Genomic DNA, 26,803 nt, shown 5'->3' with positions numbered 1-26,803 from the left:
CCCCCACCCCGCAGTGGCCCTGCGCGTCCCCCTCCTCGCTCAGAGTGTAGTTCATGCCTTCTGGAGGCCAAGAGCTGAGAGCAAACGTCAGCTCACCCTGAGCTCAGGGCCCTCACTCCACGAAAGAGACGCTGAGCAAACGGGACAGCACGTTCCCCGTGAACACGTAACAAACACCGGGTGATGTGCGTATGTCTTTATTGTTTTCTCAAATAATTTCTACCCCGTTTACACAAATAACACCCTGGGACTAAAACAGGACGTGCCTCTGAGGCTCTCTTCAATAAGGCAGCTGGCAGAGACCTCCACCCACACAGGGCCCGCACGGGCCACACGCGAGGGGCCCTCCAGACCTCGCAGGTGCAGCCCGAGCTGTGCCTGCCGCCCGCGGGACAGGGTGGCTCACGGCAGCCACAGGGGACAGGAGACAGACGGACGGACGAGGGTGAGCCAGCTGCAGGGGGACGTGCGGGAGGAGCGCCCCGGAGAACATTCTCAGAGCCCATCTCAGGCGCGCTGAGTTCTCGGGTGCTCTCCCTCACTCTGATGGGCCGAAAGCCGGCCGGGCCCTGACAGGATTTACTTTTACAAAGCCTGAGGGGGCATCGGACCTGGGCAGGGGACACAGAGGCACGTCTCCAACGGAACTTAGTGACCCTCATGGCAACACCCCAAGATTCAGACGGGGTGGCGGCGGGGGGGGGGGGGGTTCTGACCGGGAAGGAGAGAATGCACCGGGCGATGGTCCTGGCAGTGAGGGGGAGGAGGTAGGGTGTGGGCACGCCCGGGGAGAGGGCTACCTGGCCTTGACCACATGCCCAGGCACCCTCCCGTCAGGTTAGAAGAGCCCACCCTTTCTCCCCCAGACCCCGAGCCCCACATGGCCGTGGCACAGGCAGGTGGGTCGGGTTGCACGCTGTCACGGGGAGCAGCCACAAGGAAGCAGAAGGCAGCCATGCTCGCCCTCACCCGTTCTTTCAGAGACACAAGCCCGTCACTTCTCCTTTTCCTTCCGTTTACTCTTCCTCTGGCTGGTCAGCTCATCCAGCTTCTTATCCAGCCTCCTCTGGAGCTGGGCCCTCTTGGCTGGGTCCAGGGACCTGTCCTTGGTCCCGCTGCCGGCGTAGAGGACTCCTTCCCGGCTGATCCTCTGCCGGGCGTGGGCACGAGCTCTCTCCCCACAGCCGTGGATCTGGGGGGCACACAGCAGTCGGTGCTGAGCCAAGTGGGGACAAAGGTCCCGCGACTCTGCCTGCTGCCCCCGGACGAGGTCCTGGAGGGCTCCTTACCCTTCCTGCACCCGGATCCTGCACGTTCAGGGCTGGGGGGGCCGGAGGGAGCACCCGCACCCAGCCTCCAGCCCCGCCCTCGGCTTAGCCACGCCGTCCTCTGACAGGGGGACATCACACCTGTGTGTGCCACCAGCAGTGGCATTTGAAAGCAGAGCGCGAGCCCCCGCGAGCCACACCGCCTTTCCACGAGCACGCAGCCAAAGCACGAGCAGGCTGCTCCGGGCGACAGGCCATTTTCTCTAACCGGACCCCAGTGCTAGGCCCGTCCCAGGAGCTCCAAAACGTGCATCAGCTAATGACGTGCCCCGGCGGTTCGAGGACGCTCTGACATGACCCCTTCTGTTCTTGAAAGGAGAAGGAAGACAGAAGGAGCCCCCTGAGCATTTCCCCAGCGCCGGGCACCGAGGCCACGGTGCCACGTGTGTGAGTCACGGCTTCTTCTGGAAAGCCTGGGCTTCCCCGTTGCACAAATGAAGGCTGCCTCCTTGGGAACTGCCGGGTGGGACCCAGTTTGGACTCAGCAAGGCCCCAGAAGAGACAGCTCAGCGGCTCACCCAGCCCGCTGTGCACAGCCCACCACACCCCTGTGCCGCGCCCGTCCCCTCCCCACTCGGGGGGGCGTCCCCTTCTCCTGCCCCTTCCGGGTGGCCCTCCTCCTCCACACCCAGCACCGGCCTGCTGCTCCTCCCGGCACCTCGGTGAGGGCTGAGGGGAAGTGAATTTGCCCACGTCACAAAGGGAGCAGGTGACAGAGCAGGTTCTGAGGCCAGGTCCCTGCCACCCAGCCCTGGGCCTCATCCCGCAGAGCAGCTCAGAGCAGACAGACTCGCGGCCCGGCCCGCAGCGGCATCCGTGCTCAGACGGGCTATTCCACGGAAGGCACGGGGACCGCACGGTCCACTCGCCCCTGTGGGCTCCCACCGCCCGGCACCAGGGACCAGCACAGGCCGTGCCAGTAACGCACACTGGCCTCCCAAACCTGGCATCTGGCCATTTCTAAACATTCTGGATGAAAATCTTTCTAGAACACCATACGCTTTGTCAACAGGCATCGACAGACTGCACACCTGTGTGTGGAGAAAGTGTGCATGTGCCGGGGGGGAGGGGGGGAGGCGAAGGGGAGGAAGGGTGTGAGGGAGAGGAAGAGAATGAGGGAGGAGGTGAGGGGAAGAGAAGAAGGAGAGGGGAGAGGGGAGGGGGGAGGGGGGAGGGGGGGAGGGGAGAGAGGGGGAGGGGGGAGGGGAAGGGGGAGGAAAAGAAAAGGGGGGAGGGGAAGAGAAGGGGGGGAGGAAGAGAGAGGAAGGGAGGGAAGGGAGAGTGAGAAGGAGAGGAAGTAGGGGAGAAGGGGAGGGGGAGGGTGGGAGAAGAGGGGGAGAGGGGGGAGAAGGAGAGGGAAAGATGAGGAAGGAAAGAGAGAGAGGTGTGGAGGGGGTAGAGAAAGGGAGAGAGGGTGAAGGAGGAGAAGAGGTGAGGAGGTGGGAGAGAGCAGGGGAGGGGAGAGAAGGGGGGAGAGAGGGGAAAAGAGGGAGGGAGAGGGGAGGGAGGAGACCCTTTCCAGGGTCGGAGGCAGCAGAGCTCCCTGCGGGCAAGCACTACAACCCCTGACCCAGAGCGTAGGGACACCGTGAGGACCCCCACGTAGGTGGCCCAGGACGGTGACGCCCCAGGTGCCACGATCCCTCCCCTGTGCCCGCCCCTCCCTCTCCCTCCGAGAGCCCCACTGCCTTCCTCCCACGGCCCAAACCAGAAACCCCAGGGCCACCGTGCGCCCTCCTTCCCCTTCTCATCGTCACCTACAACCACTTCAGGGGCCCAGGGGCCCCCTCCACGCCCCCCACTGCCCGCCCCAGGGGAGGCCCCGGGACCTCCCAGCCTTGCCGGCGGCCTCCTCCGCACCCCGGCCAGGTCTCCAACGCTCCCCGCAGCTTCCAGAGCCAGGCCCTCTCAGCCTCCACCCCTGACCCCCTGCCCCCTGCTCTGCTCCCAGCTGCATGCATGCGCCCCCTCCCCGGGGGCCTGCCCACATGCCCTGCCCGGCCCAGCTCCCCACCCCTGCTGCCAGAGGCCCTCCCTCCACACACTCGGCACCCGACACCATCCACCGCTCTCACACCCAGGTCCCCACGGCCCGTGCCCCCCGGGCGGAGATCCCAGCCATTCCTGCTCAAGGAACGAATGAAGCAGCAGCCAGGCAGCCAGCCCGTTTCAGACCGTGGGCCAGAGGCCCCAGCTCCCCTCTACTATGCCACCGAAAGACCCCAAACGCGCTTAAACAAGATCCTCTCTGCCCGGAACTCCCACCGGCTAGGTTTGTAATGTGATGCGTCAGAAACCAAGCCCAGGTCTGTGTCCGCTTTAAAAGACTCCGTGCTCGTGACCCGCTACCCTTTCTGTCGGGAGCGCATCTGGCCAGGACCGAGCCCCGGAGACACGGCCCCACCGTCCCCCCGCCCAGCGCCCCGAGCCCCAGCAGGGCCAGCGCACCTCCGGCAGGTGGTGGCTGAGGCAGAAGCGGCGGCCACAGTGCAGGCAGAGCTGACCCAGGGTCGCGACGCTGGCTGTGCACTTAGCAAGGCCGCAGGTGTTATCGGCCTTCACGGCGGCCGAGACCAGGGCGTCGAAGTCCTCCTCGCCGGGCAAGTCTATGGCCACGTGTCCTAGGGGAAGAAAAGCGTCACTCACGCGGGGGGGAAGGACACAGAAGCAGGACGAGAACCCCCCGCTGGACCCACCTTCACCCCCACGGAGCCGCTCTGCCCAGCTTCCTGCCTTCGGGCTCAGTGAACAGGCAATGACCCTCCGTCCGGCCCGGTGTCCGTCCAGCCCGGGGCGGCCCTTCCTCAGCGAGCTAGTAACCGTCACCGCCAGGAGGTGCGAGCACCGTGCGGACTCCCCGGAAGGAGTGGCGGCCCACGGAGAGCGCCTCTGGAAAGCACATCCTCTTCCGCTGAGCGCACGTTTAAAGACAAGAACGCGCCTCACGCCATCGACTGCACAAACGAAACCCAACGGATGCTGCCGTACCCGGGACGGCCAGGTGAACCACGGCGTAGTCACGGGCCCCAGCGCCAGGGGGCCGTAAGCTTCCTGACCAGGTGCGCACAAGTCCTGGAAAGTTCCTGCGGAACGCTCACGAGTGGAAAAGAACACGAGGTCACACGCACCCGTAACTCTGTGGGACACACGCCCCCACCACAAACGCACACGCAGACACAGACACGCAGGGAACACGGCGGGGGGAGGGGGGGCACCAGCCGGGTGGCTCTCGTCAGTTATGCGGCTGACGGGCACGACAAGGCGAGGCGGCCGTTTCCCCGAGCAGATTCTCTACGAGAGGCGCACCGCGGGGCCAGGTACACGGGCCAGGTCAGCCTCGGAGGGGACGGGGGAGGGGGGCAGCCGGCACACCACAGGGCCTCCCAGTGCCCCCGCTGCAGCCACTGCCACCCTTCCGGGCAGGGCCACCTGCGAAGGGGGACGTGCCCCTCCCCGTCCCCCAGGACGGGCCGTGGTAGAAGGCGAGCTCTACAGAGGGCAAGGCGGGCCAGATGTGCTGATGCCCCAGGAGCAGCACCAGGGGAGCTCGGAGAAGGCCCGAGAAGGTGCTGGCTGCTCACTGGCAACCTCGGGAAAGGGACACGCCGCAGGGACCAGGCAGACGGCGTTCGGGCCCCAACCGGAAAATGAGATCTCATCGACAGAGCGCTGACCGCTTCTACCACGGGCCTGAGCACCTGTCATTCCCCCAGCCCTCCAGAGGGACAGGCAGCCCTTGATCACTCAGTGGCACCCTTCCCCGCGGGGGCCCCCAGCCGTGGCCCGAGGGGCCCGCTCAGACTGGCCTCTGCTTCTCAGCTGCTGGGACCTCGGCACAGCCTCTGGGGACCTGTCCTGCTGGGTCACGCTCTGACCTGAGCGGCAAGGCGAAATCGGGAGGCGGCTTGAAGGAACGCTTCAAAACTAAGCAGTGCTACCGTCCCCTACATGGGGCAAAGTCTCTCCAGGATGCTCTGTCCTCAACTGACCACCCCACACACCTTCTCCCAGGTCCTCCTGTCATCTCGTCCCAGCATCTGCCCTGCACGGCACTCAGCACCTTCTTGGTGTGGTTTAAGGAGGCACCTGACATTTCCACCCTCTGCCAGAACACCCATTCCTGGGCGGCAGGGCTGACCTCGCTCCCCAGCACACGGCCGGGCGCCTAGAGGCCACTAAGTCCCCCAGAACGACATCGGCTGCACCCCCGCTCTGCGGTGCTTTCACAGACCAGGAATCACACTTGTGATTCCCACGCGGCTTTGCTCCCAGGAATTCAGTGAAAGAAGGAAACGCTCGGTGGCCCTGCTCAGAGGACAACAGCGGGAGTACGACTTTACCCAGAGTCTGCAGGAAATCCACGTCATGCCCGTGGATGCCCCACCACTGCGCGGGACGGGGGCAGAGCAAACAGCCCCAAGGGGCAGCGCAGGACGCAGGTGGCCCCCTTCCTGGGATGGGGACCCGGGACGGCGGACGTGCGAGCTGGGCTGTGAGCAAACGAGGCTGCCGCCCGCACGGGGGTCCGTAACTGCCCGAGGGCTCCTGCACGCAGTCCTCGTCCCCTCCTCCTGGCTCTTGCACCCCGACGGCTGCCTACCTGCCAGGCCCCACCTGATGAGCCGGGGGGGGGGCAGAGGCCACTGTGGCCAATCGCCGCCCTCGGGGAGCTCACACCTAACCGATTAAAAACAAGGCGCGGGACGCGGAATCAGGGCCGTGGCACCAAGAGGAAGTCCCAATTCTGGGGGATGGGGTGGGGGACTTCAAACGGGCAAACGCCCCGTTAAGGGGACACCGAGCTTGCGCTCTCCTCAGGTAAACTCGCTTACCTTTTGCTTCTTTTTTCTTTTTCTTCTCCGGTAACTTGCGCGGCCCTGAGCGCGAGGCCCGCTGCCCCTGCTCGGCCTGCGGCTCCCGCCGGCTCTTCTCCCTCTGCAGCCTTTCCAGGTGCAGAGCCTTCAGATCCGGGGGGTCCCGGCCGCTCTGCTCCCCGGGAGGGGGCTCCGCCTCCGTGGGGCCGGGGGCCGTGGGGCCGCCCGCTGGAGGCGGCGGGGCAGGCGGGGCCCTCTTGCTCACGGTTATGAACCTCTTCTTCCCTTCGCCGGTGCTGTCGTGCCTCAGCCCGTGCTCCTCCGCTATCTGGTGGATCCACATCCTGTCGTGTGAGTTCAGGGACGCGGGAAACTCCAGCCGCGTGTTCTCACTCGCCACAAACTCCGCTATCTCGGCCCTGAAGCGGTCCGCGCGGTCTCCGCCGTCCGCGGCCTCCGGGCAGAGGCCGCCTCCGTCGAGGCTGGGCTGAGACCCGACCTCAGGGCCCGAGGGCTTCCCGCCAGGCGTCTTCCGCTGCAGCCCGGCGGCCGCCCGGGCCTCCTGGACCCCCTCCCGCGGCCGGCTTCCAGGAGGCTTCCCGGCAGCCGCGGCCGGGTCCCGGGGCCTCGCACCAGCTTGGCCGTGGCCCTGGGAACTCTCGTGGGAGTAGTTTTCAGGGACGATGTCATCGAGATACTCAAAGGCCGTGCGCACCTCGCCGTGCTCCGTGAAGTGATCCAGCAGGGTCTTCAGAAAGGCGTGGCTGTTAACGGTGCGCGAATCACACACGACCGCCACGTGGCGCCGAGCGCGGGTGACGGCCACGTTGATCCGCCGGTCCTCGGCGAGGAAGCCCACTTCGCCTGCGAACGAGGCCGCGGTGAGTGGCCGAGCAGACCCGAGACCGAGGAACAGGAAATCAACGCTTCTGCCCACCGCGGGGATCAGCCGACACCCCCTCCGGCGACCGCCGGGACATCAGGCCTGCGCAGACTCCCCGCTGCCCGACCCCGGCTTCCCAGGTCTGGCTCCACGGCACCCGGTCCGGGTGTGGGACCCCCAAACCGTCGGTCACTTCCAAGTACGGGCTCCTCCCTCCGCCCAGCCCAGGGGGTGGCTGCAGCCGAGACCCGGGAAAGCGAGGGGGATTCTCCAGTGGCTTCTCCCCCGTCCCCCGTCTACCCCACCTCTCTTGTCTGCCTTCAACCTTCCACTGAAAGCGCCTTACAGAGCCCACATAAGCCCTTTCAGGGTCCCACACGCCCTCCACACGGAGGACCCACAAGCCCCAGTGGCAGAAACACCAGGCCCTGAGGCCAACTTCACCTTGAGGCCAAAAGCCAGGCTCTGTGCCTCAGCCCCGCCGCCCGCCCCCGGGGCAGGATGCCAGGTGGGCCAAGCATACCCGCACCTGCACGCTGCTCAGCCTCCAGCTCTGCCCTACCCCCCACCCCCCATAACACCCAGCTCACAGGCAGCCCCTCGGGATCCTCCCGGCCCCGGCGGCTCCGGTCAGGGCCTCACTGCACCCCACGCCTGCCGGCTCTCTCGCCCGCCTCTCACCCGATGCTGAGCTCACGGAGGCCACACTCGCACCGCCCTGCACAGCCCGGAGCAGAAATCTGGTACGCACCCCCGGATGACCCTCCTCTGTGCTTCCCCAGAGGAGTCTGCTGAGCCCCACGTACCTTTCCTATTGGATCTGACGAAGGACAGGACCACAGCCTCCTTCTCTCGGCCTTGGAAGCCATCGACCGACTTAATTTCAAGCTCGGGGTGCCTGTGAGCGAGGCTCTGCCTGAGCAGGTCCACCTGGAACACCAAGCAAGGCCGCGTCCCCATCGCAGCTCAGGCCGGGGCGGCCCCGACACTCCGCCCTTGGACTCCGCCGAGGGCCTCAGCCTGCAGAACCAAAACCACTGCACGGAAGCCCTGCAGAGCCCCAGAGCCGCTGTCCGACAGGTGTCCGTGAACGCACAAGGCAGCGCGTGAACAGGTCGGACGTGACCCACGCCCCAACACTGACATCACACCAGCTCTTCTGGCTCACGACAGCCACCTGCCTCAGACGCCCCTTGGTGTGGTGTCCACACGCCGGGAAGGGGTGGCAGCCCGCCCACGGACCCCACGACACCCTGCCGTGGCCGCGTCTTTCCCACCAAAGAAGACGGGCTTTGCTGATAAGCCCACAGGCGCCGAGAGAGAAGACGTGAGCAGAAAAGAAAGGAGTGAGCACGGGTCGTTCTGCTGGCCCACCCCCACCCCTCCTCCAGGCGGCACCCCGATCTTCCTGTCCACCCACGCTCGTCCCAGGAAGCACAGCCAGCGCCCCCGCCCAGAGGTGGGCAAGGACCCCGCACCAGCCACGGCAACCAGCTCAGGGATGGGGACCCGAGCCCGACACAGAAGATCCAAAGCTGAGACCCTGTGGGAGATGCCGTGGAGGGTCAGGCGGTCCCCGGGGCCGCCCCGTAAGGACAGCGCCCCCGGACAGGGCTACCGGGAAGCTGGCCAGAAAACAAAGCCAACCAAGGAAGCAGGTTGACATCAGGGCGGGGCAGACAAGTTAGAGCAAGTAAAACGGACGGACGGACGGACAGAGGCTCTTGCTGAGGTCACGTGAGCCCCGGATCCGGTCGTGAGGTGGTCGATTCCACCTGGAGTTTGCAGTCAGAAGAGACCGTGAATCACCCCTTTCCCGTCAGCCGCAGCCCGGGGACACCGGCAGAGGGGGGCCCTCTCGCACCTGGAGGTTGTACGGTGTGATGACGGCAATGTCGCTCGCTCGGACGCCAGCCTCCACCAAGGCCTGGACGTGCAGGCTGACGAGACGCACCTCGCCTGGGGAGCAAGCAGGCCGCGGGGTCCAGGTCACGCCCTCGTTGGTGCCGGTTTCTTCAGGACTCCGCCCGCCCCGGCCAGCGGACCCAGCGTCGGCCTGGGGCACTGCCGGGTCGCAGGCCGGCCGGCTGGAGCCGGCAAGGACGTGGGCCCCGTGACGTTGGGTGCAAGCCGGCGGGCTGGGACCTCGGGGGAGCAGGGACCACCCCGTTCACCCTCCCGGGCCGGCTCCTTCGCCGAAGCAGCGCCACCCGCCGAGAAGGGCACCGCGCGCTCCCGTCCGGCCGGAACCCCGCAGCTCACCGGGGGACCCCCCCACCTCCCCGCTAAGGTCCACAATCGCAGGCCCTCTGCTGTCCACACAGAGGAGCTCAGGGTCCGTCCAAACCCAAAGGCTGGCCCTGCCCAAGCAGGCTCACCAGGGTTCCCCTTAGACTGGTCGTCCTCCTCTTCGAGTTCAAAGAGCCCGCAGCCGGCCGTGTCCACGAGCAGCAGGGGGATGCCCGTCTCCTCCGTGGCGGCCACCCCGGGGAGGTCCCTGCACCGCGGGCGGACACTGAACACGTGAGGCCAGGGCAACGAAGCAGAGCCGGGGCCCTCCCGACAGGACTGACGCTTCCCTTCGCCCCGTCTGGTGCGGGCCCTTCCCTCTGGAGGACGAGGAGCCCGGGAGCACCGGAGACCGAGCGCCCCCCGCTGGAGCTCCCCAGGGCCAGGCCCCTCCCCCCTCCACCCTCCCCCCTCCCCCCTCCCGGAAACCGGCCTCGGGGGCGCCTCTGAAGTCTTCACAGCGCGTGGTTCGGGGGACACAGGGGACTCCGGGGCACGAGGACCCGGCAGGGCGGGCCGGGGAGGGCACGAGCGGGTCACTCACCGCAGGAGGTGGCCCGCCACGGAAGGGTGGGCGGTGAGCCGCCCGTGGTACAGGGCCTCGGAGGCCCACTGCATGATGGCCCGGTGCATGCGGTACTGCACCGTCAGCGTCCGCACCACGCCCGCGCCCCGCTCCGCCGCCAGGCGCTCCATCAGGCTGCGCGCCAGGCCCGCCGCCGCAGCCCTGCCCCGAGAGAGGAACCGGGAAGGGGCGCCTGGGTTCCCCCCGTCCCGCCTGACACCGGCCCCCAAACCTCGGGACCCGGCTCCGCCCCGGTCCCCGCCTAAAGTGAAGGGCGTGCTCGGCTGAACACCGGCCCCCAGAGAAGCCCGGGTCCCGAGCCTGGGACCTGCGAACGTGTGACCCTCCGAGCGCGAAGCTAAGGTGGGCCCGGGGCCGCCACGGGCTCCTCCTCAGAGGGTCAGGGCAGAGAAGACGGGACCGGAGGGCGGGAGTCGCTGCCGGGGGCTCCGCAGGGGCCCCGAGGGAAGGGGGCGGCCCCTCTGCCGGCTGGAAGAGGCCGACAAGTGAATCCTCCCCCGCAGCTTCCAGAAGGAACCCGTCCCTGCCCACGCTTGGATTTGAACCCACCGAGGAAGCCTTCCGACTTTTGATTTCCAGAACCGCGGAACAACGAACCCGCGCAAACCTACCTCGTCCGCATCTGTGATGATCTAGCGCAGCGGCAACAGCGAGCTGCTACGGGTAAACTTTTCCACAGCCGATACCCTCGGCCGCAAGTAATCCCTTGCTAAGCACAACCGCAGCTTAACGTGCTGGGCGCTTCCTGCGTCCCGGGTGCCGCTCTGCACCCCTGATACTTGTCAACCTAACGCCCACAAAACCTGAGGCGGGGGTCACCGCTGCGCTTGCCCCTTCCCTAGGAGGAGAGTGCGACCAGAGAGGTGAAGGGAGCAGCTCAAGGCCGCCCAGCCAGCGATCTCCGGAGTCGCCATCTTAACCACAGCTCTCGCCGCGTGGGTGACACTAAAACCAGGGGACGCTTGCTCATTCTAGCTCGGGGGCCCTTCCCCGGAAGCTCGTAAGATCTCGCGCTTAACCTTTTGTGATAAAGGCGTCCACCAAAAACGACGCCAGAGACGCGAGTGAAGAGGTTACCGGTCCCAACGGCAAACACGGAAGCACCCAGCACGTTTCCCCCTGACACTCTGCCCCCTAGACACAGAGGGTCCCTGCTCCCAAGGGCACAGCCCCAGACGTCCTCCCCACAAAGGCCTGTGGAGGACAACGCGGTCTTTCAAGGACCCCCGGGACCCCGGAACAGACCGCTCCTGTCCTGCAGTCTGCACGCTGACTCCCACCGCGGGGGCCGTTCCCCGGCCAGGACCAACTTCCCAAACGCAGTCCCCGGTTGCCAGCCACACCGCGTGGATGGGACACCCTCTCTCTCTGAGGGATCCTGACCTGACGCCCCCCCCCCGCTCCGGGAGCCGCACCCCCCTCCGGCAAGGCTCCACCCGACAGACATGGTATGGGCACATCCCCCACATCTCCGAGGGCTGCTGGACCTCAGAACAAGTAGGGAGCGTCCCGCGGTCAAGCGCGGCCCGTCCACACTCACCCCGAAGGAGAGGCCGGGCCCAGGCAGCAGGGGGACAAGAAGAAAGCCCCCTGCGTGCAGGGAGAGCCCCGGCGCCGGGCTCTGGGAGTCTCCTGTCCCCCCGCCTCGGGGGTGGCTGGAGCGGCCACGGTCCCGGGTGCACTTAGAGACGCGCTTGGGTCAGAGATACCCACGTGCTGGCTGTGGTCCCGGCTGCACACGACTTCCATTCTAGGTGGACCAGCCAGGGAACGGACAGAGAGACACGCACCACCGCCAGAGCGCGCTCAGGAACGCGCAGCTGTAACAAGGGACCCGCAGGGGGTGGGGACGCGCTGAGGCGGGGGGCGGGCAGGGACCCGCCGGCAGTGGGGACGCGCTGAGGCGGGGTGGTCACGGGAGCCCGCGAAGTGGGCTCATCTGAGAAAGTACTGAGTGGAGGGAGGGCATGGCCACCCAGGGTCCGGGAAGGAGCCGTCCGGACGGGGACAGCAAGGACAGAGGCCGGTGTGGCCGAAGCGGTGCGGGAGGGGTGGCAAGACCAGTGCAGCTAGGCAACGGCAGGGACCGCTGTGTCTCTACAGAGACCCCCCTGTGGCCCAGGTCAAAGGACGCGCCTACAGGTCAGGACTGGAAGAACCCGTGCCAGGCCGTGCGCCAACGAACCCGGAGGCCAGCCGGCCCGCCCACAGGGGCGCCTCCCTCGGCTCAGGAAGGCTCGCCTGGCGGGAACGGGCACATCAGCCCGCCGGCCTCACCAGAGAAGCTCCGTGCCACCAGCACGACCGGCCACGGCGCCGGGTGCTGACGCTACGGACAGGCGTGTGGCGGCCACGACCCCCGACCTCAGGAGCACACGGTGGGATCGCCTGACCTCTAAACAAGTACGCGCAATAAAACGGGTGCTAGGGCTTGGGGCGCCCGGGTGGCTCGGTGGGTTAAGCGTCCGACTTCGGCTCAGGTCATCATCTCCCAGCTCATGAGATCGAGCCCCACGTCGGGCTCTGTGCTGACGGCTCAGAGCCTGGAGCCGGCTTCGGATTCGATGTCTCCCTGTCTCTCTGCCCCGCCCCTGCTCACTCACGCGCGCACTCTCTTTCTCAAAAATAAACACTAAAAAAAAAAAAAAAACGGGCGCGAGGGGCTGTCATCAGGAACGTGCAGGAGGGCACGTCAGGGCCGCTGCGCCCAAGGAGAGACGGAAGGGGGTGGCGGGTGAGGGCCGAGGAGCGCCGCGGGCAGGGGTCTTACTTGGGGGACACGATGGTGGGCGGCAGCTGTTTGTGATCTCCGGCCAGGATGCACTTCCCGGCCTTCAGCAGGGGGATCCAGCAGCTGGCTTCGAGGGCCTGGGCGCACTCGTCGATGACCACCACGTCGAAGTGGCCGTCGGGCAGCAGCTTCAGAGGGCCGTCGGGAGAAGCGCCTGGTGGAAATCGGAACCGTGAGCCTTCACAGAAGGTGCCAGAGGCCGCACCCACGCCGGACGAGGCCGCGACGGGCCGGGGGTTTCAGAACCCAGCCTGGCATGAAGACTGTGTGAGAAGCACTGGGCGTCTTAGAATAAAAACGGGGAAGGTCACGAGAAACCTCCCGTTCCGGCCCACCTGCGTCTAAGTGTGAGCACTGGCCCCCTGGCCAAGGGCCACTCCCACAGTCCAATCGCCAGAATCGATCTCCCCCTTGGGTCTGGGCCCAAGTCCCCGGAAGGGTGTCTCTTTTCTAAGTATTATTCCTGTATCATTTTCTGAATTTCGAGCTTAATTAATTCCCCTCTCTGCTGCTCTCCCAGACGTACCGAACAGTAAACTGAACGTCCATCCAGGGGGAAGCCTCCGTGTGTCTGACGGCACGAAAGCACAGCCCCGGCTCCTCCTCGGAACAGCAGTGCCGTGGCAAGAGCTCACGTGTGAGGATGACCCGGGCCCCGCGCCAACCCCCACAGACAGCAGTGAGCCTGGGCAGGGCCCCCAACCCTGAACCTCTCTCATCTACAAACGTGGGCACCGCCTGTATCGCACAGGACGGCTCCCGAGACCAGACGCTCAACCAGCTGGGCCACCCAGTGGCTACTAAACCAACTAAACCCTGTGTTAGTTAGGTTCTCCACAGAAACACAGAAGCAGAGGCAGGCTCTGAGCTGTCAGCCCAGAGCCCGACATGGGGCTTGAACCCACGAACCGTTAAGATTACGACCTGAGCTGAAGTCAGGCGCTCAACCCACCACGAAACACAACCTATGGGATGTTATACGTATACCTTAATATAACATAGCGATTTTTTGTAAGGAATTTGCTCCTGCAGTTATGGAGACTGACAAGTACTTGGGACTCGAACTCACCGACCGCGAGATCATGACCTGAGCCGAAGTCGGTCGCTTAACCGACTGACTGAGCCACCCAGGCGCCCCTGGAGGCACTTGACTCTACGGTACTTGCTGGAAGGCGGGTTCGGGCCTGCACAGCCCGGACGCCCCCGCTAATCACTGTCCTGACAAAGTGTCAAATTACCGACAGCAGGAAGGAAACAAGTGAGGTCGCCCGAGATGCTACACGCTGTCAAAGAAGGGGAAAGAGTGAATGCTAGACCTACAAATGCAATCACGTAGACTCAACAAACAGATTCCTTGGAAGACGCCAGCTGGCTCCACGAGCAGGAATGTGGGCGCCCCCGTACCGATTCGAGAAACGTCCTTACAGGAAGACCGCAGGCCCGAAGCCTTCCCTGGGAACCCTACCCAACACCGACGGACGGTTTTATGCAAACCCGCCCCCCGCAGCCTGTGGGAGGAACCGCGCCTCCGTCAAGGGGGCCCCCCGGAAGCGGGGCGCACGCCCCCCTCACCTGTGTTCGTTGCCAGCACCACGGCTGCCGACCTGAGGCTCTCCAGCATGGCGGCCTCCTCCCTCTCCTTCAGCTCTTTCCGTAACAGCTTGATTTCGTTCCAGAAACTACTCTTCTCTCTCTTATCCTGGGTCTGCCTGTTCTTCAACTACAAAGGAAAGCCAAGAAAACGTAAGTATTTGGACATGACTTTGCACCTGCTTAGCTCTTTCTCGCTCCCAAAGCGCTTCTGTTTACAACCAGCGGGTCCACCGCGTGAAGTTCCTTGAGGGGCACTAAGATGTCAAAAACCTTTCTCGACGGAGCAAACGGATACACGCAGGTGACCGAGCACCTGACGCCCTCTGTGGCCTTACAGCTGCTGTCACCTGCACCGGCAGAGGCAGAGAGACAAAGGCCAGGTCCTCGAAGCAGATGGTGTCTTGAACTGTAAGCTCACACAAAACCGGAAATTGGGCCCTGCCCGACCCTGCACGGAATTGCCACACACGCCCGTGCAACGAAGAGCACCTGCCAGCCCAGGATTTGGGTTTTTCGCTGCTTACAGAGGAGAGGCTGCACGCCAGTTTCCACTCCACATCTGCCAAGGGAGTAACAGCTCTTCCCGGGCCCATAAAATGCTTAGCTAAGCCCCAACTTCCTGCAATACTAAAAAAGACATCCTTCCTTATCTGTGGTTCCTGCTTTGGAGCACAGGGTTTCCAGGGCTGGCAGAGGGGTTTTACTGCGCCTCCCTTACGGAGAAGATCCCGAAAGCACTGATTAAACAGGAACAAGAAGTGAAATCATCCGCATTTGCAACGGAGGAAATACCATCGCTGCACATTCCCACGCCACCTGTACCCTTGAATGACATGTTTTCAACTCGTCCCCACCTCTGCTGGGCCCACGCTGGCATCCCGTGAGCCATCCCACTATCCCGCAGGCCCGCGGGAAGGTTGACTCACAGCCCTGTGGGGCGGGGACACGGAGGAGGCCACGCCAACGTGAGGCCGTGAGGCCGGCTGACAGTGAGCAAACCGAGCGGACGTTAAGTCACAGGACCACGGAGTTCCAGAGCCCCAACTGCAAGAAGAAACACGTCTCCGCCTGACCCACTGCCTGCTGCGTCTCTTCCACAGGGAGGGTGTAAAATGGACCAGAGACTGGGAGGATGAATATTTTTTGAATTTTTATTCTCAGGCCGCTGGGTATTTTCTTGCCGACGTGACCCAGCCAGCAAGATCCGATGAGGTCCTCTTGAAGACGACCCCCCACCTACTCACGCAACTACCTTGACAACAGTCGAGTCCCTACGAGATGCCGAGTACAAGTCTCTACCAAAAACAGGCAGCCCTTCCTTTCTTAGTAAAACTTGGGGGAAAAATTTTTTAATGGGCCATCCTGATATCTGAAATTTTTTTTAAATGTTCGTTTTTGAAAGAGAGAGAGAGAGAGAGAGAGGGAGTGCACGAGCTGGGGAAGGACAGAGAGAGAAGGAGACACAAAATTCGAGGCAAGTACCAGGCTCCGAGCCATCAGCACAGAGCCCAATGCGGGGCTTGAACCCATGAAGCCATGAGATCATCACCTGAGCCGAAGTCGGACGCTTAACCGACTGAGCCGCCCAGGTGCCCCCTAATGTTTGAAATTCTCAGAGGAGCTGACGGAGGCCAAAAAAAAGCAAGAGAAACACAGACAGAAATGTCTCCCGGGAGAGACCTCAGATGAGAAGGCACACAGAGGGACGTACGAAGGCCTGATCGATGTCCTTTCTGATGTCTGCGACGATCTGGGCGCTGTCGCTGCGTGCCAACACGGCGTCGAGGGAGTGCTGCTGAATGCAGTCCAGCAGCCGGGCGGGGTGCCCGAGGCGCAGGACCTTCTGCTGACACCGCGCCAGCCGCTCTGCCAGGTTATCCACGGCGACGTTAGAGGGGGCACAGCACAGCACCTGGGGAAGCAAGGCTCGCGTTCGGTGACTTCTTTAACCACTCAAGTTCCCGCTAAAACGGACCAAGACCAAGGGAGGAGGATCGGAGCGTGTACAAGAGGTCGTGTCAACGCATAAACACGCAGACGCAAGCATGAGTGGACACGCCCCACAGGACACGTGCTACAGGGGCGTCTGGTGGTTCAGTCAGGGGAGCGTCTAACCTTCGATTTTTGGCTCAGGTAATGACCTCACAGTTCGGGAGTTCGAGCCCTGAGTCAGGCCCTGTGATGGCAGCACAGGGCCTGCTTGGGATTCTCTCCTTCCTCTCTGCCCCTCCCCCGCCCACACACACGTGCGCACACTCTCGCATGCAAAATAAGCATTTAAAAATATGTTTTTTTTTTTAAAAAAGAACACATGACCGCAGACTGACACAGTATCTGGAACTTTGGTCTTAAGAACTATTGAGGGGCACCTGGGGGGCTCGGTCGGTTAAGCCTCCGACTTCGGCTCAGGTCATGATCTCATGGTTCGTTGGGTTCAAACCACAGGACGGGCTGTGTGCTGACAGCTCAGAGCCTGGAGCCTACTTCGGATTCTGCCTCTGTCTCTCTGTCCCTCCCCTGCTCACGTTCTCTTTCTCTCTCAAATATAAAATAAAATATTAAAAAAAAAAAAAAAGTTTTTCTAAATAACAACTACCAGTGACCAAAATACCAAAAATGTTAAATAATTGGCAACTGGGGGAAAAAAAGGACTCAAAGATTAAAGTGTGCTCTGAAATTATCAGGTTTGAAGCATCCAGCTTCTTACCAATGAAATCACTTTATCAACTCACAAAGTGGTACGAGGGAAAAATCTTTCTGATGGGCTCAATCTTGCGTCTAGAACTCTCCTGTAGTGCCTTCCATCAGCAAAGAAAAACCTGAAGTTCCACCATGAAACACAGGTGGCGGGGGCTCCTGGGGGACTCAGGAGGTCGAGCGTCCGACCCTTAATTTCAGCTCAGGTCACGATCTTACGGTTCGTGAGTTCCAGCCCCGCATCGGGCTCTGCACTGACAGTGAGAAGCCTTCCGGGGTTCTCTCCCTCTGCCCCTCCCCTTCACGGGCACGCACGCACACTCTCTCTCTCTCTCTCTCTCTCTCAAAATAAATAAACTTTAAAAACAAAAAGCAGCACGTGGCAGCTGGCAGAGGAGGTGGAGAGGAGAGCCCCCCCGCACACACACAAGCCTCGGTGGCAGGCGCCCCCCCCCCAACCCCCACCCCATCGCCTTCACCCCCACCGGGGGCCCGAGCGTGAGCATGAGCATGTCCTGTTTCACCGTTTATGGAAACGGAAGGCATCCGATCAAACCACCAGACCTGCTTCCCACCAGCGAATGGTCATTCATCCAGTTTTCAAGTGCCACTCACCTGGCGGAAGCCACCGGACAGCCCCGTGACCAAGTGACAGACCTCCCTACGCTCTCGACGGCAGCTCTGCCTTGCGGAGAAGCGTGAGGTACGGAGCAAAGGCTCTGGGGAGCGTGTCTGCCGAGTTCCAATCCTGGCCCTGCCACGCACTGTGACCGGGGCACAGGACCTCAGTGCCTGCTTTCCTCTGGGACCTGGGGGTGCCAACGGTCCCCAGCACCCAGGGTTGCCCCGACCTGAGTGAACACGCAGAGAGCGCTCAGGAGAACTGCGTCGTAAAAAGTCAAGCGTTGACCATCATCGCTCTAATTCTCATCACCATCTGACGTGTCTAAACGAGAAAGACTTTCCAAAGTCTTCCACGGGCTCAGAACCCACGAGGACTCACGTGGATGCACACGAGGACAAAAGACCCCGTCGGGACCACTGAAAACGTGCGTGAATAACAGCATACAATCACCCCGTTCCACATCTCGGGAAATCAGTCATCTGGGCACCACACACGGGCAGCGCGCCCGTTAACGGCAACACGTCTGTCTCCCCCGACCAACCGCAGAGCTCCTGAGGGCACGGACAGACCTGCGCACAGCGCGGGCACAGCAGGCGCGCCGAGCGGGACCCTGCGGACCGATGCTCCCGAGCGTGTGCCCTTCCCAGGCGCCCTGCAGCTGTCGGAGATCCGCCAGGGCCCAGCCCCACGCCCAATCAGTCCACGCTCGGGAACGTTCCTGACCAACCCCAGAGCGCAGGCGAGGACACTGCTGAGCACCCGCGAGCCGGGCGCGCGGAACCCCTTCGCCCTGTCGGGGCTCTGGCACCCACGCCCACCTTTAAGCCCCGTCTCACAGCCTGAAGGATGATTTCGACCACAGTGGTGGTCTTCCCAGTGCCGGGAGGCCCGTGGATGATGGCAAGTTCCTTCTGGGACAGCGCAAAGGAGACGGCTTCCTTCTGGGAGGCGTCCAGGGAGGTGTTACAGAACGGCGGCGGCTCTGCGGGAGGGGCAACACGGTCAGGCTGGGGCCCCGCACCCCCCGGTGCCTCCTCCTTGCGGACGGCGCGGGTGGAAGGAAGCGCGCACCAGCCTCCTGGGTCTCCCCGGGCATCAGCCCGTCAACACAGAACCCACCTGCTTTGTCTCCAAAAGCTTCCTCCCAGAACAGGAAGCGGCAGGCTGTGGACCACGGGCCCCAGCCAGCCTGCTGCCCGCTTTCGGCCGTCCGGTCTCACCGGAACCCAGCCACGCCCGTTCGCTTACACGCGGCCTCCAGCCACCGCCAAGTATCTCCCTCGTGTGCCGTGTGCTCCGAGAGCGGGCCCTGGGCGTCCAGCTCTGCCCCCAGCGCCCGCCGGAGGGCACCCGACCCCTGAGTGAGCACAGCTCCCGGGCACAGCGCCCTGGTCGAGGCAGGCCAGACTGAAACCAGCTTGGCAAGCAGCAGCGATCACCTGACCCGAAGTCCCAGCGCGCCCCACCTCTTGGAACCGCATCCCTTTTCCTCAGGGACACCTGCCATAACCACCACATAGCCTGCTCCTTAAAACACGGCAAATAAACTTCTAATTCAGTTTTTCCCGCGCATAGCAGCCTCTCGATAAATAGGTGACAGAATAAAACGTTGAGACGTAAGTGCTTTCAGAATCTGGAGAAGTACCATATGGCAGCCACATCTTTAAAGGCTACTGGCACGGCATCACGAGGGCGTGAATGAGCCCCGCCACCCCAGGCGGCAGGGACAGACCGAGCGCTGCCGAGTCAGGAGATGGACGAGGGTGACATCACGGGCGGTGCTTGGGGAGGCAACAAGCCCCCTCAAAACTGAGGCTCTTCAAGACCACTGAGGGGTATGAGAAAGTGCAGGCGAGGAAGGGGAGCGTGTGCGTGTACGTGTGTCTGTACGTAGAAAAGACCAGAACAGGGGCGCCTGGGTGGCGCAGTCGGTTAAGCGTCAGACTTCAGCCAGGTCACGATCTCGCGGCCCGTGAGTTCGAGCCCCGCGTCAGGCTCTGGGCTGACGGCTCGGAGCCTGGAGCCTGTTTCCGATTCTGTGTCTCCCTCTCTCTCTGCCCCTCCCCCGTTCATGCTCTGTCTCTCTCTGTCCCAAAAATAAATAAAAAACGTTGAAAAAAAAATTTAAAAAAAAAAAAAAAAAAAAAAAAGAAAAGACCAGAACACGTGCAGCTTGAAAGATGCCGAAAAAGGAACAAAATGCACTTAGAACGGAGACTTTTCAAACAAACAAACAAAAAATACTACTGGGCAAACGCTATACCCAGCCATCACGTATTTTCGTGGATCACTGAGCTAGAACATCCTCACATTTTAAAACGATGTATTTAGGAACACTCGAAAGAACGTTGGAAAGTCGATGGAACGAGCTGCTTCTTGGCACCGAGCGCTGGACAGTCCGGTTCACGTGAGTCACTCAAAGAAATTTAAAACAAGACACAGAGATTCCCTCCAACTGTACATCCTCAACCTCTTGCTGAAACACCCCAGCTCACTCTGCTCTCAGTATTTCCGGAGTGATCTCGTCGACCGGGGAAGAAAAGGCTCTTACGTGTTTCACTGGCAGGACTGGGGGGTGATCCACCGAAGACGACCTCTATGAGGGAGGTCGCGGGGCCAGAATGATACTTCTTTAGGGTAATGAGAGCTCTGCCAAGGGAGAAAAACGAGAATTAGGAGCTGGGTGAAAACCAGCCACTGATTCAGTGCCCGAGCCCCTGTCCCAGCACAGCCACCTGCAGCCACCACCCCCTGGGAGGGGCACCGAACGACTCCAGACTCAACTCGACTGCACTCCTTTCCACCACAGGACAGGCGGCCAGGGTGAGTGAGCCACGTTAAAGGAAAAAGAACATGTGATTCCCAGGCTCACTCGCCCTTACTTTTTCAGCCGCTTATAAGTGACGTCATTGGCGAGTTTTAACAGTCTGTAGGCACGCTCTCGGTCTAAGCTCAGCTGGAAATCATGGGACTCATCAAAGGCTACTGTGACCGATCTCTGCATGATCCGGGTCAGGATCCCCGTGGCCAGCTGACCGCCTTCGTCATACAGACCCACTATATCTCCTGCAGGAACAGAGACTCCGGTTATACAAACACTGAGCCAAGTTAAACGGTGAATTATTTTCTATGATAAATTCCAGCATTATTTCAAATACCCTGTTAACTTTCTTTAGAAATGAAATCAATAGCAGTAAAAAAGTTTAACTGACATCTAAATTACGTACAAAAGTTGACTTGAGATCAATGAACTATTTAAAGCAGACACGCCAGGGACAACACCTGGGTGGCTCAGTGAGTTAAGTGTCCAACTTCAGCCCAGGTCATGATCTCATAGTTCATGAGTTCGAGCCCCGTATCAGGCTCTCTGCTGTAAGCACCAGGCTCACTTCGGATCCTATGTCCCCCTCTCTCTCAATCTCTCTCTCAAAAATAAATATTTTTTAAAAATTTTTAACAAAAAAATTAGGACAAACGTGCCAGTCAATAAAACCTTTTGAAGTGCCTACTCTGTGCTAGGCACTGTTCTAGGCGCTGGTCCAATTAGAAATAAGACACACGTATCAGCACTGGAGGTTTCAAGGTATTATGCAGCCCAGGAGGGGATGGAGAGGGACGGGGGTGTCATTTTATTTATTTTTAATTTTTTTATTTTCAAAGAGGGAAAGAGAGAGGTGGCATGCACAAGTGAGAGAGGGGCGGAGAGTGAGGGAGAGAGAGAATCTCAAGCAGGCTCCGCAACGTCAGCACAGAGCCCGACGCGGGGCTCAAACTCATGAACTGTGAGATCATGACCTGAGCGGAAATCAAGAGTTGTATGCATAACCGACTGAGCCACTCGGGCGCCCCAGCGTGTCATTTTAGAAACAGGGTATGGCAAGGGGCCCTGAGTGGCCACAGGTAAGCAGGATGGGCCCTGAACGAAGCGGGGGCCACGAGCACATCTAGAGGAGAACATTCCAGGCAGAACGTGAGCACCAACGGGGGGACAGAGGTCATCTGCTGCCCACCCAAGTACGGACTTCCCCACTTCCCACAGTAACTGTCGGGTGACTCGCCCACCCGCTGGGTGACTCTGAGGGGCTTCCCTGATGCCAGGGACGGAGCACACAACCTACACCTCAGCCAATCACTGCTGCCACGTCCCTGGCCACAGTGACTGCTCAGAGATGAGCCCCCTGAACACGGTGAGACTATTGCTTGCACCTGGCAAAAAGGCCCTCCCTCTGTCCAGCTGGACCAGAACCCTGAGGGCACATGGGGGCTATAACTGCGATCCTGTGTCGCCTGAGAAGGAAGCCACCCCAGGACAGGGCAAAGCCAAGAAACGGAGAGAAGTCTGAGCGACCTCCCGTGGGCCCTGAAGCCAACCTTCTAGCATCACAACCAACGCAATCTTTCTCGCCCAAGCCAGCGTGGCCTGGGTTTTCATCACCTGGAAGGGGAGACATTCCGACCAAAACAGACTCCACTCTGAGATAAAGCCAGAGCCACCCACACGCTTACATCCCATTCATTCCGTGTCTGAAAGTGTGTGCCCCAGGTCAACCAGGCACCAGACGCACTGACCCCGCGCTGTTTTTCTTCAAGCAATGAGCTTCACCCGCACCTTAAACCTTTTCTCTGTGTTCTCCCCAACTTTATAAAGACAGACAGCAGGTGGCAACAATCCCCCAGGGGCAGAGTCCAGTTCTGTCTGTGCGCCCATGGGGCTGAGCACAGAGGACCCCGTCTCTACCGTGACCTCCCCACTAGTGCCCTGAATAGGATCCATCTCAGAATTTACATTTCTAGGGACGCCTGGGTGGCTCAGTCGGTTAAGCGTCTGACTTCGACTCAGGTCACGATCTCGTAGTTTACAAGTTCGAGCCCCGCGCCGGGCTCTGTGCTAACAGCTCAGAGCCTGGAGCTGCTTCGGATTCTGTGTCTCCTCCTCTCTCTGCCCTTCCCCTGCTCACACGCTGTCTCTCTCTCTCCCCCCCACCTCTCTCTCTCAAAAATAAATAAAAACATTAAAACAATTTTTTAATTAAAAAAAAAAAAAAAGGAATTTACATTTCTAAGCTGAGCCTTAAAACTGCTCTTCCGAAGACGAGAAACTAACAGCTCCACCCGGGTCTGGCCCACAGCCTCGGCCACGCGGCAGATTCTCAGCCGGATCCTTTCGCGCCCAACTGCCACTCCCTGACTCCCATTTCCGAACCATTCGCCAACCTCGTGGATCCCACTCCGTGATGCCTGCTAACCGTATACGCCACTGGATGCGTTTTCACTTTTGGTTTTCAGAGTTTACAACCCCCGCATGGACGTTCAACCCTGACGGCCAGGAGGAAATGTGCCAAGGCGCCCCCAGGCCCGTCGGCAGCGGGCAGGCAGTGGTGAGCTCTAGCTCGCTTAACAAGAACACGGGAGACCGGACTGCAGCCAGCAGCCCCCCTTGTCCCCCCATCTCCAACTCCAGCCACCACTCCAACAACCGCGGGCAGGAGTCTGGGAAACCCGAATATGAAATCAAAAGCCCGTCGCCACCAAAACAAGGCGGACTCTTCTAGAGCAAGTCCGGCTCCTCCCGGCCGCTGCTCTCTCGGGCAGGGCCGGCCCAAGGGTGCCCCGAACACGCTCGGCATGAGAGGCTGTGGGAATACAGAAGGAGACGTGCTGTACCCCAGCTGCCCAAGACACGCACGGCGACGGTCACGCGTAATTCTGCCCTTTCTAGTAGCCGTGAAAAAAATAATCTTCAGGAAACAAGTCGACTTATTTTAATGATGATCTACTTCATCCGATATATGACAGACACCGTTTCAACAAGTAGTCGGGTTTCCAAAAGATTACTCTTCCGGGCCGCCTGGGGGGCTCAGTCGGTTAAGCATCTGACTTGGGCTCAGGTCACGATCTCACGTTTCATGAGTTCGAGCCCCGCGTCGGGCTCTGGGCTGACAGCTCGGAGCCTGGAGCTGCTTCAGATTCTGGGTCTCCCTCTCTCTCTGCCGCTCCCCCGCTCACGCTCTGCCTCTCTCTCTCAAAAATAAATAATAAAATGTTAAAAAAAAAAAAAAAAAAAGTCACTCTTCAGATAGTCCAGACATCTGTGTGTGTACTCAATCTCCAACCGGGTGTGCACGGTATGCCTGCGGCAATCGCGACCCACGTCTCAAGTGTTCGATGACCAAGTGTGGCCAGTGGCTGCCGTCTGGACGGTGCTGACCTAGACTGCCAAAAAGCCACGTGACTGGCGAATATCTAACTAAAGGGCCTTCACCGCAATGCTGTATTCCCCAATCAGCCATGCGTAACCCAGCCTTTACAGAGCGAAAGTCGCAGTCGGGAGGCGAGCAGTAAACAACATATGCCTACGTCACAGACGCACGGACCGGAAGTAAAGCTGTTGCTGGGAAGGGCCGTGGCAGACGCACATCTCCTGGGCTCGAAGGTGACCAGCAGCCGCCCGTACAGCCCGGTCCGCTGGCTGGACACCTGCAGCTTCAGCAAACAGACCCCTCGGCTCTGGAGCTCTTTCAGAGAGATGTTTTCCTGCCAGGACCTGGAAGATACCCAACACTGAGAGTTCAATACTTACGCCCCACCAGCTTATATTTCCCCCCATACGGGAGGAAGGAAAAAGGGAGAGAGACACAAAGATCTGTGCATAGGCACCAAGTAAGACCCCAAGTAAGCCCCTCAGATCGGGCTCCCCCACATCCTCCTGCCGGTAGAGCTACGCGCTGGCCCTGCTCTGCTCTGACCGCATATCCTGGTTCCCACCTGTCACTAAGTCCATCGTACCCCCCCCACCCCACCCACCCCCCACCCCCGCCATCTGCACCCTCACGAATCCGCCTCTGCCTCCATCCTCCCCACCATAACCCTGGTTCAACCCACACCAACTACATCGTCTGGACTAGACAGAGCCTCCTAACTGCCTCACCTCTGGGGCTTGCCCTGTCCGGTCCCCAGCAGCAGCACCCAAGCAATCCACCCAAAACACAAATCTATTCACCCACCTCCCCTCCCCCCACCCGTGAAAACGAAGAGGAAACCTCACTGAAATGCAGCGGGGAGGCCAGAAGGGGGAGCTGCACCTACAGATGTCAGCGACCAGAACTGTCAGTGACAGACCCCCCACAGCAAAGGGGCCAGACCATCCCACAACAGGAATGATGCACCCTGCAACTCCTACAAGAAATCCACTACCCCTGGACGCAGCCAGCGAGAAGCGGCCGTCTTCCCGAACTCGTGCCCCTTCTGTAACGGACTTCAGTTCAGAACGACCCCTCCCAACTCCTTCCTCCACAAAATAAAGGTCCTCCCCTTCCCTGGTTGCACTAGCCTAGAGCTTAGGCCACAGATTCCATGTCCAGAACTGCAATCCTCTGCTGTTATGAATAAACCCATCTTGCTAGGAGAGGAACTGGCTGTTTTATTTCTAAGGTGAACACCCCACCCTCTTACCTGTGCGGAGAGCCGGCCTCTGCATACGGAATATAACACAAGCTCACCCCCAAGACCCTTCTCAATCTGACCGATGCCTACCCTTCTGTGGGTGCTCACTGCGCCCGGCACTGAGCTGGGCGCCTGACAGCAGGCCATCTTGTGCTCACAGCAAACCCATGAGGTGGGAATAATCCCACTTCACAGGCGAGGTGGCTCTAAGGCTCAGAGACGTAGCCTGCAAAGTCACACAGCCACACACAAAGCAAAGCCCATCGATGTCTGCAGTGCAGACCTTGGAATCAGACTCCTAGCCTCCGGTCCTGACTCCACCTGTTACCCTGAGCAAGTGACTGAACCGCTCTGTCACAGCCTCCTCGGGCACCAAATGAGAAGAACACTGAGGTTTGAAGGAACGAGGGTCTGGAAAGAGCATTTACAGTGAGCCTCCATAAGCCTTGGCTGTTACTTCTTCAGCTAAGTGAATATTCGCGTTGAGAAGCAAGCCGGGCTCTCTATGGCACGCACCCTCAGGTGCAAGGCTGCCCTGCCATCTCATCCAGGAAGGCTCCTCAAGGCTCCTCTCCTTCCTCTTCTATCCAGGAAACCTTCACTCCTGTTTTTCTGCTCAGGCACCACCTGTCCCCAGAGCCAGCCTTAGCCTCACCCTCCCCAGGGGGAGCTGGTCTCCATCCGAGCTTGCACAGCCCTTTCCGCACACACAGCATGAGTGTGCCCAGCTGGAAGTAACGGTCCAGGCAAGCCCACCTCCTGCCCAGGCCCAGGCCCAGGCCCACTCCCTGCCCAAGGCCAGGCCCACCTCCCCCACCTCCCCCACCGCCCCCACCTCCCCCACCCCCACGCCCCCATCCCCCCCGCCCAGGCCCAGGTCCAGGCCCACTCCGTGCCCAAAGCCAGGCCCACCTCCCCCACCCCTCCACCCCCCCCCCCACTCCCCACCCAGGCCCAGGCCCACCCCCTGCCCAACGCCAGGCCCACCTCCCCCACTCCCCCGGGTGCCAGGCCCAGGTCCACTCCCTGCCCAAAGCCAGGCCTACAACCCCCCACCCCCCTCGCCCAGGCCCAGGCCCACCCCCTGCCCCCCCCCCACTACTCCCCACTCCCCCCTTCCCCCCCTCCCCCCGCCTGGCCCAGGTCCAGGCCCACTCCCTGCCCAAAGCCAGGCCCACCTCCCCCACCCCCTCACCCCCCGCCCAAAGCCAGGCCCGTCCCCTACCCAGACCAGGGCCCAGGAGGCCGCATCGTCGCGCTTTCCCACCCGCCCGGCCCCGAAAGAGAGAAGGGCTGAGGACGCGCTGGGGGCAGGGGCAAGGCCTGGGACTGGAAGTTCGGGGGTGGGGGCTCCAGGCCAAGAAGAAAGGGCTTCCTGAAGGCCCCAAACCGGTACGGCCGCCCGGGAGGCGACAGGGTCGCATCTCCAGAGGCGGCCGAGCCCCCCCCCCCCCCCCCCCCCGCAAACACACACACACACACACACACACACACACACACACACACACAGCTCCGCGGGCGGGACTCAGGGGGCAGAAGGGCAAATCCCGGCCGGCCCACCCAGTACCTGCGCTCCTCGACCTCCGCGTCTCTCTCGAGCTCCAGCAGGTCCAACTGCTTGCTCACGAAGCTCTCCACAGCCGCCGAGGCCATGACCGCCGCCCGGCCCGGGCCCGCGGCGGCAGAGGTCCCGCTGCGGCGCGCGGCGGCGTTCCCGGCCGGGCCCGGTGCGTCGACGCACAAGGTTCGCGCCG

General features: G+C 61.6%; 1 protein-coding gene across 5 annotated transcripts; it reads right to left on the bottom strand.

Annotated features, from left to right (window-relative positions):
- Positions 1 to 181: 181 nt before the first annotated feature.
- On the bottom strand, positions 182 to 26,763 carry IGHMBP2 (immunoglobulin mu DNA binding protein 2). 5 transcript variants are annotated; one of them, XM_042903952.1, is made up of 16 exons: positions 26,617 to 26,763; positions 23,981 to 24,150; positions 20,489 to 20,672; positions 20,158 to 20,255; positions 18,425 to 18,588; positions 15,996 to 16,196; positions 14,264 to 14,411; positions 12,671 to 12,845; positions 9,859 to 10,041; positions 9,404 to 9,522; positions 8,890 to 8,984; positions 7,832 to 7,955; positions 6,161 to 7,006; positions 4,025 to 4,411; positions 3,777 to 3,949; positions 182 to 1,192 (listed from the first exon to the last, which is right to left on the bottom strand). In XM_042903952.1, exons 1-16 carry the CDS (start codon positions 26,700 to 26,702, stop codon positions 995 to 997), a joined length of 3,351 nt encoding a protein of 1,116 aa, XP_042759886.1. In that variant the 5' UTR covers positions 26,703 to 26,763; the 3' UTR covers positions 182 to 994. The 5 variants fall into 5 exon arrangements, with proteins under 5 accessions (XP_042759886.1, XP_042759887.1, XP_042759889.1 ...); XM_042903953.1 differs by lacking the exon at positions 4,025 to 4,411; XM_042903955.1 differs by lacking the exon at positions 23,981 to 24,150 and having other exon boundaries at positions 26,617 to 26,686.
- Between the last annotated feature and the right edge of the window lie 40 nt (positions 26,764 to 26,803).

Source organism: Panthera leo, chromosome D1 (assembly GCF_018350215.1).
Source record: "Panthera leo isolate Ple1 chromosome D1, P.leo_Ple1_pat1.1, whole genome shotgun sequence".
In the NCBI taxonomy this organism is placed as follows: domain Eukaryota; kingdom Metazoa; phylum Chordata; class Mammalia; order Carnivora; family Felidae; genus Panthera; species Panthera leo.
This window is presented reverse-complemented; position numbering and strand designations above follow the sequence as displayed.

Bases quoted from the DNA above. Each gene is read 5' to 3' on its own strand.
- IGHMBP2 (XM_042903952.1), bottom strand. From the start codon at position 26,702: ATGGCCTCGGCGGCTGTGGAGAGCTTCGTGAGCAAGCAGTTGGACCTG. The intron at 20,256-20,488 runs GTAAGGGCGAGT...CTCCCTTGGCAG, and splicing joins ACTTATAAGCGGCTGAAAAA to AGCTCTCATTACCCTAAAGA. The intron at 4,412-6,160 runs GTAAGCGAGTTT...AGCGTTCCGCAG, and splicing joins AAAGAAAAAAGAAGCAAAAG to GAACTTTCCAGGACTTGTGC.